Source organism: Falco biarmicus, chromosome 1 (assembly GCF_023638135.1).
Source record: "Falco biarmicus isolate bFalBia1 chromosome 1, bFalBia1.pri, whole genome shotgun sequence".
Classification (NCBI taxonomy): Eukaryota; Metazoa; Chordata; class Aves; order Falconiformes; family Falconidae; genus Falco; species Falco biarmicus.
In genome coordinates, this window is record NC_079288.1 from 7,450,140 (window position 1) to 7,462,667 (window position 12,528).

At 58.3% G+C, this 12,528-nt stretch overlaps 1 protein-coding gene across 2 annotated transcripts; it reads right to left on the reverse strand.

The window, feature by feature from the left end:
- Positions 1 to 1,244: 1,244 nt before the first annotated feature.
- FADS6 (fatty acid desaturase 6) lies at positions 1,245 to 6,553 on the reverse strand. 2 transcript variants are annotated; one of them, XM_056326553.1, is made up of 7 exons: positions 6,423 to 6,553; positions 5,845 to 6,197; positions 4,913 to 5,079; positions 4,261 to 4,441; positions 3,190 to 3,377; positions 2,481 to 2,660; positions 1,245 to 1,493 (listed from the first exon to the last, which is right to left on the reverse strand). In XM_056326553.1, the coding sequence occupies exons 2-7, from the start codon at positions 6,191 to 6,193 to the stop codon at positions 1,344 to 1,346; spliced, it is 1,215 nt and encodes a 404-aa protein (XP_056182528.1). In that variant the 5' UTR covers positions 6,194 to 6,197; positions 6,423 to 6,553; the 3' UTR covers positions 1,245 to 1,343. The 2 variants fall into 2 exon arrangements, with proteins under 2 accessions (XP_056182528.1, XP_056182529.1); XM_056326554.1 differs by having other exon boundaries at positions 5,845 to 6,113; positions 6,423 to 6,536.
- Between the last annotated feature and the right edge of the window lie 5,975 nt (positions 6,554 to 12,528).

A 12,528-nucleotide genomic window follows, 5' to 3' on the forward strand; every position in this document is an offset into this window, starting at 1 on the left:
TGGTCCAGGGCCAGCTTTCCCCACCCTGAGTCTGGGTCTGGCTAGACAGGGACATGCTGTGGCCATCCCAGCTCTGGCCCCATTTCACAGTGGGCACACAAGGATACTTCTCTAGTGGGAGCGAGCATGAACTCGCACTTGGTGAAGGAGAACAGGGTGTGTGATACCCCTGGGATGGAAAACACCACGGGCTGCCCGCTGCAGCCCTCAACCTGCCACGGGCCAAGACCAGGGCAGAGCACCCCTGTGCCTCAGGTCACATTTGCAATGTGGAGCCTTATAAATCCCAGCTGGGCTGGGAGGGGGTCCAGCCCTGGTGGGGGGACAGCACAAATCAGAGGGCAAAACCCCAGGCTCAGAGCAAAACCTCACAAACCCAGAGCCAGCACTGACTCCTGCACTGGTCCCAGTTGGACTGGTTGCCTTTTTCTGCTGCCAGCTCCCCACCACGACACTGGCCTGGACTTTGTCATCAGTTTTGCAGGTCTGGGACAGCAGAGCGCCCAGGGAAAGCCAGGCACAGCGTCCCAGAGTGGGCTGGAAGCAGCCACGTGAGCATCCTGCCCACTGGCTGCAGCACAGTAGGCTGAGTTCACCCTCCCTAAACAGGGAAAATCTGGTTTTTAGCTCTGATTTTGCTACTGAATTCTTGCAATAGCAACAATCAGGTATGGGGTCACCTCTGGCACCCCAACACAGATAATGCCATGTGGGGCAAGGGTCTTTCCCCAGCCCTGCCTTGGGCATCGTGGGCACCAGTATGACTTGCTCCAGCAACAAAACCCAACAATACAGAAGATCCACCTCAACATATTAAGGCTGAATTTGCCAAATCGTTGGTCCTAGGAGGGACTGATTTACTCCAGTCAGGCAAAGCACAGGCAGCAGTGATTGCAACCCCCTTCCCACGATCCATCCCTTCACTGAGCTCCTGACCACACATTTGCAGCTCCATCCTACAGATCCTGGTGGTTCTCAGCCATGACCCAGCTCCAGATGCCCCAGACACAGCGCCACATCCCACCGCATCCCCCATGGTCCGGCTGCAGCGAGACCCCAGCCAGCAGATGGGGGGGTTCCCCGCCCCAGGCATGAAAGCAGAGTGGATAAAACTAATCCCTGGCTGGGAATAACGGGGGCGGACCCCCCCTTTTTCTGTCCCCAGCACTGCACCTCCCAGCTCGCCTCCTGCAGTGGCTCCATGCATCACTATCTAGCCAAAAGCAAGACATTGGGGAGAGATGTTTCCTACACGATGGCTTTATGGAGGCATTTGTCTGTGTAGCCCCGATCCTGCTAACACCAACCCTGATGCAAGCCCCCCAAGTCCTGGGTCCCTGTCCTCACTGGATGCCCACCAGCTCCGTGATGGGGGGAGCGTGGACCATCAGCTCCTCATATCTCTGGAGGAAAAGTTGGAGCCTGGAGGCGTAGGTGTCCTCATTGTATGGCAGCTTCTTCTGCTTCAGGTACTGGGAGACGATGGGTTTGATCTACAAAGACAAAGGCACAGTCACCTCTGTGTGGCACTAGTACAAGTGTCCCAGCCTGAGGCATCGCTGAGCTCCCTGCAAGGTGCCCAGAAAACCCATCCCCCATGCCCAAAGCAGGGCTGGAGCACCAACCATAAGATCTTTGCATGAAAATTAAGAGGAAGGTAGTTTCCAGTTGCAGCAACACAGGGATTCCACCCTGGCAAAATGCCTTTGCAGGGCTCTGGATTAGGTGAGATGCCCTAATGAGGCTTTTAATGAGGGCCAGCCACGCATGCTCATCACTTGCACCCATACTTATCCTCAATGTGGACACACAGCCAGCTCGATGGCAGGGCTGGGAGGCTGCCGCCAACTTAATTACTCCTTCTCTGCAACACGCCTCTGCAGGAGGCTGGTCCTACCAGCCCCGTGAGCTCGAGCAAAGGGCAAGACCTGAAACCCACTGGTGCTCCTGTTCCCTCTGTTCCTATTACTTATTTTTCCCTGTGACTTGAGACTGAAAATAAATGCACAGCACTAAATGAGGAGAGATACCAAAGGGCAGCAGATGGATCTGCCTTGGGACCCCCTCGAGCCGGGGCAGTGCTCAGAGTCCACGTTTGGAACACACGCCACACCTCAGAGCAACAAGTAAGGGCACGACCAAAATTATAGGAGGTTTGCCTGGACGTTGGCTGAACCAAAAGCCAGACTGTGCAGCACTGGAGATACTTTCCCAAGGGAAGAGTTGGGAGGATCCTGGGAGGCTGCTGCAGGCTGGAACTGGGACCAGGGGTAGGAGCAGGGAGTGGAAACCCAGGAGAAACTGGAGTGGGGATAGAGGGAGGTGGGTTAGGGGCTGTTGTGAAGCAGCGAGAGATCTCTAGCATGGTGGGGACAGCACAGGGAGGTCTGGTGGCAGGGAGAGGAGGTGGTGGGGAGATGGCTGGTCTCGTCCCCATGTCATCTCACAACATGTTAACCCACCCCAGGGGGCCATCTCACCTTCAGGCACATGTTGTCGGAGAGGCTGGGGAAGAGGTGATGCTCCACATGGCAGCTGATGAGCGAGTGGCCGAAGGACCAGTCCAGCAGGATGTTGCGGGGCAGGTTGAGGACTCCCAGACTCATGAGGTGGATCCGCTTGGGTTTCCGATCGGCCGCAAACATGGGGAGGCCGATGTGCTGCGAGAGAGGTAGGATGGGGACCCTGTGACACCCACCATCTCTCCCCTTCCCAGCAGGGGCTCTGGCCATGCCAGGACACAAAGGTGCTGGCCAGGCTGAGCCACATTTTGGGGTTTGGCTGCCAACCCCAGAGCTGGGTTTGCCCATGGAGCCACCAAGGAGCACCCAGGCTCTGTCCCTGCAGTGCACCCACACTTTGAGCCACCAGCCTCCCTTCATCCCAGCACCTGTAATAGCACCTGCAAACACACCACCCCGCCCCCTGAATCCTGCAAGCCACCGCAGAGGACATCACCCCGTGCACCCACCTGCCCTGATGTTCTCTCAGGGCCACCACTTCCCACCCCAGCACCACCAGCCTGATCCTCCCCATGACGACATCATCATGAGGGAGGCAATGCTGAGCCTGCTTGCCTTAAGCTGACACAAGCTCCAGCCAGCAGTGTCAGGGCTCTGTCACCAGCGCCGGGTGGTGGCTGGCCTGTCTCCAGCACCATTGGGACATCTTGGAACCTCAGGGCTCTACCTGGAATATGTTGACGTGGATGTAGGGATGGGCCAGGAGTGAGCGGGTGAGCAGCATGCAGAGCAGTGCGGACCATGATGACTGGAAGCCTGAGACGTGGAGCAGCAGCCAGTAATGGCAGTAAAGACCTAGAAACATGCAGCAGAGGGTCCGGAGAGCTGCTTTCCACTTCACGTTCCTCAACAAATCTGCACAAGGAAGAAGAGGCAGCACATGGGAGAGGTGCTGACGCTTCCCTGCCATCACTGCTGCTCCAGCGGGCAGGCTGCCCAGCATGCCAACGACACTGCAGCCCAGCCTAGCCCATTCCTTATCTCTCCTTCCCCATCCTCCAGGCTGACCCCAATCTCCCAGCCCTGCCGACCTGCTGGGTTCTGGGCCTGGAGCCCAGAGCCCGCCAGGGCAGTGCCCTGTGGGCTGCAGGCCTGGCAGTGGGTCCAGCTGTGCATCATCACACAGGGATTTGGATGCGTCTTCATTTCTTACAGTTTGCCAAGCAATTGTCTGCACTTTTGGCATTGTCCAGAGCTGTGTTGTTCAGCCCAGAGGGCTGGGCTACCTCAGCCTCTTAGTATTTTCTGGGCTTTTCTCCCTGATTGTTTTCTGGCACCAGTATTTCCTCCGAGTCACTGCTTTGCCTGCCTGACCTCATTGTATCCTGCCCTCCACAACCCCATTCCATGTGCAGTCATCAGAGGCACCCTGTGTGATGCTCTGACCAGCCACAGACCTACGTGTGATGCTGAACCCTGCCTTGGCCAAGGGTCTGAAATAACGGAGAGCAAATCTGGGGCACTTCAGGCTCAGGATGGCTTTTGCCAGAGCTTTCAACATCCAGCACAGGAAAATATGAAGTGTTTTCTGAGCACCAGCAGAAAGGAGAGATACAGGAGATGCCCTCCCCAGAGCAAGTGCAGCATCGCCTGCCTTCACTGCAGACCTGTGTCCTACAGGCTGGCATAGTTAATATGATGCCTCCAAACCGAGCAGGACCTTTTGGTGGGCTGAGACCTGGACAGAAAGGAGCTCAGCATACCCAGCACCCCGTCCCAAGGTGGCTGGGACACGTACCAAGTGCAACCAGAGGGGTTAGGATGGGCACTGTGAGAGGTGCGATGAACATGTAGACATAGCGGTTCAGGAAAGGAAGCTTCCAGGTGCTGGAGTCCCCCAGGCCGATGACATTGGTGTAGCCGTGGTGGATCTTCACATGGTTGTAGGTGGCCTGCTCGACTGTGAAAGCTGAGCAGAGCTAGGAGGAAAGAGAAAGGAGAGGTGATGCTTACAGCCACAGCGCCAGGGTCAGGCACTGCCTGGCTTGGGCTCATGGGAGAGGCACCCAGGGGAGATGCTCCGCACCCAGTAAGAGGCACCCAGGGGAGATGCTCTGCACTCCATAGGCTCTAAACCAGTCTGAGAATGGACTTCTTCAGAGTTAAGCACTGCAAACCATTCCCACCGTTCCCCACAATGTATTGCCCTGCTCTGCAGCCCCACAGCCAAGGGGACCAGCACAAGCCTAGCGCAAGACCCACAGGCAGGGATGTTCCTGGTGCTCCTGGTCAAGTGTTGCTTTTCATTTAATTCTCCCACACATGAATCAGGAAGGGTTTGGATCCATCTTGTTCTCCAGTGGCTGTTCCTGAAGGGCTCAGGGGGTGCTGGCAAGGCACTGATGGGACTTTTGGGGGGGCTGCCACCCAAACCCCATAGCCCTGCTAACCTCAATGAAGAAGATGGCCCACACTTTGCTCCAGGACTTGGACTCGGTCAAGGCATTGTGGCTGGCCAGATGGCTGCCCTTCACCGTCAGGGTGTGATGCACCACGCCAAGGGTGAGGACACCCGCCAGGAAAGGGATGGCCTGGGATGACCGTAGGCACAGGAGCCCTGTGGAGAAACCAGCCAGGCAGGAGCTCGGCCACGCACATGTACTGCAGCCCTCCTTGCATCTGAGCCGGGCTGGAGGTGTTGCTACACCCAAACCTGCCAGCCATTGCCCTAAACCTGTTTTTCAGATGTAGTTACAGGTATTTAAACTACCTGAGCCAGAAAGCTTCCCCCCACCGCCCTGCACAGCTGGACGAGCCAGGCTCGCCATCCTGCTGAAGGTTTGCCCATTTCCAGCCACGACGGCACCGGGTGCTGCTGGTGCCAGGTCGCATCCTGCAGCTCTGGCTGGGATCCCACTGCTGACAAATATGACTCTGCCAGGATTTCAGCATGCCCAGGAGTTCAAAAGCAGGAGAAGGCACCAGCTGCATTTTTCTAACCATGCTGCTGGAGTCCCGCACTCGACCGTGTCCCCCTGCACTCACCGTGGCTGGGGCCACTGCCACCAAAACTGCCAGGGTTTCTCTGCCCCATGGCAGGGCATGCCACTCACTGTCCTGCCCTGTGCCCATCTGCTGGGCACTGTCCCCCACTCCAGGCTGTACCCTGGGTGCCACTGTCACCTGCTGTGGCTTCCCAGCAGGGTCAGAGTGCCCCGTGGCACGGGGTGAAGGGGTAATTGCAGCTCTGTCTTAGGCTTAATAGGCTGCTAATAGGCTTCCAGCACAAAGTTGTACCAGCAGTGCAAAAGCTGTGAGGAGGCAGTGGGACACCCCCCCAGCACCCCTCTGGCCGCGGTTTAGGGGGGTTGAGCCAGGTTACCTGCTGGGAGCAGGAGGAAGCTGCAGGCGAGGATGCTGACGTCCACCCCGTGCCGTTCCCACCAGCTGCTGCTCTTCACCACCTTCCGCACCAGCTCCGAGAGCTCAGCCATCAGGGCTTCCTCGTGTCGCTCTGCTTGTGGCGGGGCCCCCTTGGGCGTCACATCCCTGTCACCCAGCGCTGGCTCCAGCTCCCAGCACTCTGCCGTCACCTCCATCCTGCTGCCATTGGGCGCTGGCATGCCCTGGAGCGAGGGGTCCCCCGTCGCCCTGAGGCAGGGGGTACTGCTGACCTCACCGCTGGCCTGCTGTCCCCTCTGCCTCACTGGGTCCCCTTCCTCCAGCGGCATCTCCCTGCCGAGCAGAGGCCACCCAGGGTGGCACCCGCAGATGAGCACCCGCAGCACCCTGACCCACCGCAGACAGGCTTCCCGGCTCCCGCTGCCTCCGAAGGACGTGGGAAGGACAGGGATCCAAAAAAGCAAACAATCTGAGGAAGACGCAGCCAGCAGAGATGGCCAGAGAACCACCCAGCCTCCCACCCCAGGGACACCCCGGCCACCCCAGCCCCCTACTCACGCCAGCCCCGGCACGGTGGCTCTCCCAGCGTTGGCTGTCCAGGGCGGCCAGCCGGAGCGGCACCGCACAGGGTGCTGTGCAGCAACGATTTGGGGAAGGGAGGAGCAGGGGAGGACGGGGAGGAGGGAGAATGCAGATTAGCGATGGCAATAATCTGCCTTGGCGGCCCATTTCAGGGAGCAGCCGTTGTGGCGGGGCCGTGGGGAGGATGCTCGGCGGAGGGCACGGGGAGGCGAGAGCAGCGGAGGAGGGAAGGAGTGGAAAAAAGATGGAGAGAAGCAGTGGAAACGCTGGAGGCGAAGGAGCCAAGTGCCAGAAATAGCTGCGAGAAACCCAAGCGGAGCACTGAGGACAGGGATAGGGTTTCGCTTCTGCCGGAGAGCGGGAGCAAAGGTTGCCTGGCCCACAAGGGAAGGATTTTGGGGAGAAAGGCAGCCTTACCGGCAGCAGGGAGCCGGCTGCGAGAAGGAGGGGCAGCGCACGGCTGCGCGGCTGCCTGCCCAAACTGCTGCTGCTGCGGAGCCGCTCAGCACCCTCGTCTATGCTGGGGGGGATTGCTGAGCCCCTGGACACCTGCCAGGGACCAGGGCACCCCAAATCTGTGCCCAGCAGCTGTTGCACCCAGCCCTGACACCCACAGAGTCTCTCTTCCCCTCTGGGCTGTTTTTAGGAATTTCTTAAGAATTTCCTCCCTTTTCTATCTCTGCCTCGTAACTAATCACCCAGACACAGCACAGGCTCCCCAAAAGCTTTGGGGATGCCTGTGCACAGACCGGGACCTTCTGAGCCCCATTTCTTTATGGAGGAAGGCTAAAAACACGTTGATTCTTGGTGTGGCACTGGATGTCTTCTTGCTTTGTTATTTCTCCTAACCAAAAACTGAATCAGCCCAACTGATCCTCCAAAACCTTGATGAACACTGACATTAGCAAATCCATAGGTGGTTTGCTATACCCATCACCGGGTTACCCCAGCCCCAAACTGGCACAGGCTCAGCACGTCACTGCAGCAGCTCGCAGGAAAGAAAACCTTGCACCCAAGTTTTGCCAAGTCCTAGGGGATTGTCATCATACCCTGGGGGAAAAAAACCCCACAAACAAAAAACCAATTTAAAAAATCACATCTACCGCAAAAGGGACAGAGCTGAGGGTGCGTTAGAGACCTGCTGAGGTTTCATTTCTGCTGTAAGAGCTTGTATTACGAAAGATCATTTCCAGAGCCAGGGGTACTAACGAATTACAGCAGTGTTTGAAGCCCAGCAAGCTGCAGGGATGGCTGCAGCTGGCCAGGTCAGGGATTCATTCTGATACACAGCACAACTCTCATCACCCACTTGCTAGCGAGGGAAGTCTGTGGCCGGGAGAGCACCTACGGGTGCTGCTGGGCCAGGGGGAGGTGGGTGTCAGACCCAAGGGGTGCATCAGGTGGGGCTGCTGGGTCTGATGCCTTCGTTACCTTCATCACACCTAGGACATCACCATGAGGGACGGCAGGGTGATGAATTTCCGAGGGTGCTGGGGCTGCTGCTGTTCAGCAGGGCTAAAGGTGGGTGGTGGTGGAGCTGCCATTGCACAAGTGCAGGACAGGGCAGAACTGGTTATGTGGTGGCAGCTGAGGAGGAGGTGGGGATCAGCCCCACATCCAAGACCAACATGAGACAGCAGGATCCCACCGCAGCTTGTAGGGAGCGTGCCGGTGTGCTTGGGCAGAGGCAGGCACATGGCATTGCTTGGTCCTGTGCTGCTGCTGGGACCAGGGACCACCTGGGAGAAGAGGAGAAATAGTGGGCTGAAAACCCTGCGGGGGAGGCTGAGTTTTGGTTTCTGGGGAAAATTGTCAAATCCCTAAGAGCCTCTTCCTTTGAACTGCAGCAAAGGTGGGAGTCACGATGCTCACAGCAGAGCAGCAGCCATAAAGAGAGTTTGCAAAGCCACAAGGCAGGCCAGCAGATTTGGGGTTGTAGCCCTAAAGCTGCTTCCTTGCTGAGTTCCATTTTCAAAAAGAAACTTTAACCTCAATTTACATCTGATTTTCCACCACACACAGGCAAAGCCATGCAGTCCCACTGACCCAGCTGAGATTTTAGGGATGAAAGGAGATGCTGACTTGCCCCTTGCGCTGTGGATGCAAACACCTCCAATTTAGCAGGAAAAATACGTTAAAGACTCAGAAATCCTGCGGCACGCAGCAGGGCAGCTGGAGGGGATCAGCATAATCCCTGGAGCAGCAAGCTCTCGCCAGTGGCTGCCGACCCTGCAGCCATCCCTCACCCCAGGCAGCATGGGGGTCCCGTGAGCGGACCCCACTGCCTCCACAGGCAGCTGCTCATCCCAAAGGAGCCCTAGGGATCGGGCCCCTGCTGCTGCCCTCGTCCAGCCTCCAGCCCCTCTACCCACAGGACAGAGCCCAGTCCCAGCTGGCACCTGGAAAGGCCAAATCTGGCCCCCAGGGTGGTCCTCCCATGTCACTGCCCCTAAACAAGGGGAAAACTGCCCATTTTAGCGTGGCACAAGGACACACATACCAGGCTGGCAGGACCCAGCAGCCACAACTGCTCCCTGCTGATCCCTCTGAGGTTCCCTCAACCTGTGGGGCAGAGCACACCGCAGCCCCCAGAGGGGCCTTTTCCAGCCCCAAATCCAGGAGCTGTTTGCAAAAGTTGCAGTATTTGCACCCCAGGGCTGTGGTGGGGGGCAGAGCCCCCATGGTAGCCCCTCTGTCCCTACAGACACCCACCCTGCGCACCCTCCTCCTCCTCCTGCCCTGGGGAGGAAGGAGCAGGCTGCAGGAGCTGGCAGCAGGGCACCATCAGCTCCCCTGGTGCTGCAGCCAGATACCCCAAAACCACCATCCCCTTTCCCCTGGCATCACCAGGGCTGCAGAGATTCACTTTTTTAATACCTGGATTTGGGTGGGGTTTCCAGCCCCCTCTTTCAGGCCAAGCACATTTGAGTAATTAACTTAATAAGGATTAATTATCACCATCCTCTCCCCAGCAGGGAAAGCTTAAACACTGTCCTCTTTTCTTTTGGGGGTCTGGCAGAGCCACAGGGTCCTCAAGAAGGAAAAATGTGTGTAACACCTCACCCCAGTCCTCCTCTGAGCCCGACGGCCGAACCAGCAGCTCCATCTGCAGGCAAAGCCCTGTCTCCATCACCCCGAAAGCAGCTCCGTCCCCCCAGATTCAGGCCCTGGCACAAGGATGTTTGGCACATCCCAGGTTCCGTGGCCAAGCAGCTCCCATGGCTGCTGCCAGGCTGGGAGCTCGGCTCTGGTTCCCCCTCACCCACCCGCAGTGGGGTTGCCCCACGGCCAGCCAGGCCATCCCAAACCCTCCATCCCTGTGGGGCTGTGGGATGAGGAAAGAGGGATGAGCTCGGGAGCCTTGGGGCAGGCACCAGAGGGAGTTGCAGCTCCGTGCAACGGCTGCTCTTGCTGTCATTTTGCCAAAAGAGCAGGATGCTCAGCACCGGGCTGGTGGGCTCCCAAAAGGCGAGACCCAGCCTGACCCCTGTGCTGGGGCAAGGAGCTCTCAGCAGGTGCCGGGGGTGGCACAGCCAACAAGCCCCAGCCCGTGGGGTGCAAAGTCCCCTCCCAGGGACCAAGACCTTGGGTGCAGCCCCAGCCTACCTCCAAGCTCCAGCGGTGCCTGGCTGGGACGGGGCTGGCAAGGGTGGTAGATGCCGGATCCGTCTGGGGCCATTCAGTAGCTCACATGCTCCCAGCCCTGCTGGGACGTGGCAACGTCATGCTTTTTAGCCTTAAATAAGTACCCTCCTGAGATGTCCCGTTGTTTGCAGGGCACAAAGGGCCACTTCGGGCAATGGCAAACTTCCTGCTTGTGCTCGGCAGCTCCGGGAAAAAACTGGATCCCAGTGCTGGCTAATCTGGCCGATCTGTTTGCGCCAGGCGGCACGGCACAGACCAGACTGCGGTGAGACAGAGCAAGCAAAGCCATGTTGCCCTCTCCCAGGTCATGCATGGGCTGCCAGGGAGGCACCATGGACGGAGGCCAATGGTCTTATCCAGGCTCTGTGTTGGTCCAGCGCTGCCTTGCACCGCCCAGCACCTTGGGAGGGAAGCAGCTAAACAACAGAGCCCCGCAAAGGGTACTGCCCAGCCAGAAAGGGGGTGCAAACCCCACACCCCCAGTGTCATTCACACCATCCTTTGCATTGCTGCCATGTTTTTCTCATCCCTGTTTGACTCCCAGAGGGGTGCTGGGGGGTCGCACGTGGGGAACGGCTCTGTTAGCCCTCAACGATGCTCACTTTGGGGTGAGAACAGTTGGGATTTACCTACCAGCAGCAGGCAGGTATGGAGGTATCAGTTTAGCTCCTTGGTGCTGCAAGCTTTAGGGGCCACAAGGCATGGCAGGACTTGAGCCCTCCCAGCTCTGCGGATGGGACGATGGTTCTCCAGGTCCTGGCCAGGGCAGCGTGCTGCTGTGCCACAGGGATGGACCACCATGAGCATCCCCCACCTGCAGAGCAGGGATGGACCCACAGGACTGCCCGTGCAGAGTGGGGGGCTCTTCCTTGTGTGGGGTTGGACACATGGCGGATACCAGCTACACCACGGAGGGGAATGCAGCCACCTTCCTTCTCCCCTTTTCAGCAGCCATCTGCAAACACGAGAACCCTAAGGCTCAGGACAAGCCCCAGGTGTCAGTCCCTGCCTTCCCAAGGCTGCAGGGCCAGGTGAGACCAGCAGCAGCAGCTGGTGCAGGAGGTTTACTCAAAGCATATGAAAACCAAACCCGGTGTAAATCCCAGCCCCGAGCCCTCAGACTCAGACTCTGCCCAGGGCTCAGAGTCACAGCACCAAAACCCATCCTTGCCCATGAGCACCCCAAATGCCTCCAGTGACTTGCTGCACATCCACCACCGCCTCTTTCAGCCACCACCGCTGGAATATCCCGATACCGTACCCAGACCATGTTTTCAGTTTTATATATCAGCAGTGAATAAAGCAGTTGTCATCCACCCCCTGCTGCAGCCTGGCTTAATTTCCAAAGCCTGGCTGGAGGTGTCAACTAATCACAGACTTCCTCCACTTAGCAGCTCAGGGCGAAGGTAATCACTGGTTTGGGTGCCTCTGCTCTTGCCCGGACCGAAACTGCTTGCCCCCACCCCTCGGTCCCTGGCGTCACTGCCTGGCCTGGTGTTACCCAACACGGGCGCGCGGTGGAGATGCCACGAGCTCTGTCCCACTCTGCTTCCAAAATGCCGAGCCTGCTGCTGGTGGTGCCACCAAGGGATGGCCAAGCCCTCTTGCTCACCAGCCTGGCAGCCCTTCTGCGACCCCGGAGGACTGGGGGGTCCTATCCTGGCAACGATGGGTCCCAAGGAGGGAACCAGCCATTGCTCCAGCGCCAGTCATCAGCCAGCGATTGGAAAAACACTGCTGGGAGCAACATTGCACCTCCAGTCATCAAAAATGAAATACATTTTCCCTTGCAATCACAGAAATGCCCAGCCCAGCCCCCAGCTCCCAGGTGCCCTCTTGGTCCCCAAGCCAAAGCCACCAGGGCCATCCATGCACGTGTCCCCGTGGGCAGGCACCCAACCCGGCAGCTCCCTGGCAGCCGCCCACACGAAACTTTTACCACTCGGTGCAGGTAGGGTAACTCCAGGCTCCATCCTCTGCCCTCTCTAGGAAAGAGGGATGTTCCCCGCCTCCTCGGCACGTGGAGGGAGGATGAGGACCCTGGCGAGGTTGTGCCGGGGGGAATGGCACTGCCCAGCACTTGCTGCCTCGGGCTGATCTGCAGCCGAGTGAGGGCTGTTTGCCGGGGTGACTCCGTGCCACTATCCACAGCTGCTTTTCAGGGCCAGGTCTCCCTGCCAGCTTCGTGGGCCAGAACTCTCTTGCTTTCTTCCCCAGGAGTACTTGGACACGCTCTGGCAGGCCTGTTGCACCTGCCCAGTTTAAGAAACCACAGCTAAGGTGGGTGCAGACCAGTGCCTGTCTCTTGACTCCATCGCTGCTCTCTGTGGGATCAGGAGATGTTGAATTCATGGAAACCAGGAATTCCTGCAAGACAAAAAGCTCCCCACTCATTAAGAAGCCCATGCACGGATTTAATTAGCAAGAGGAGAGATTG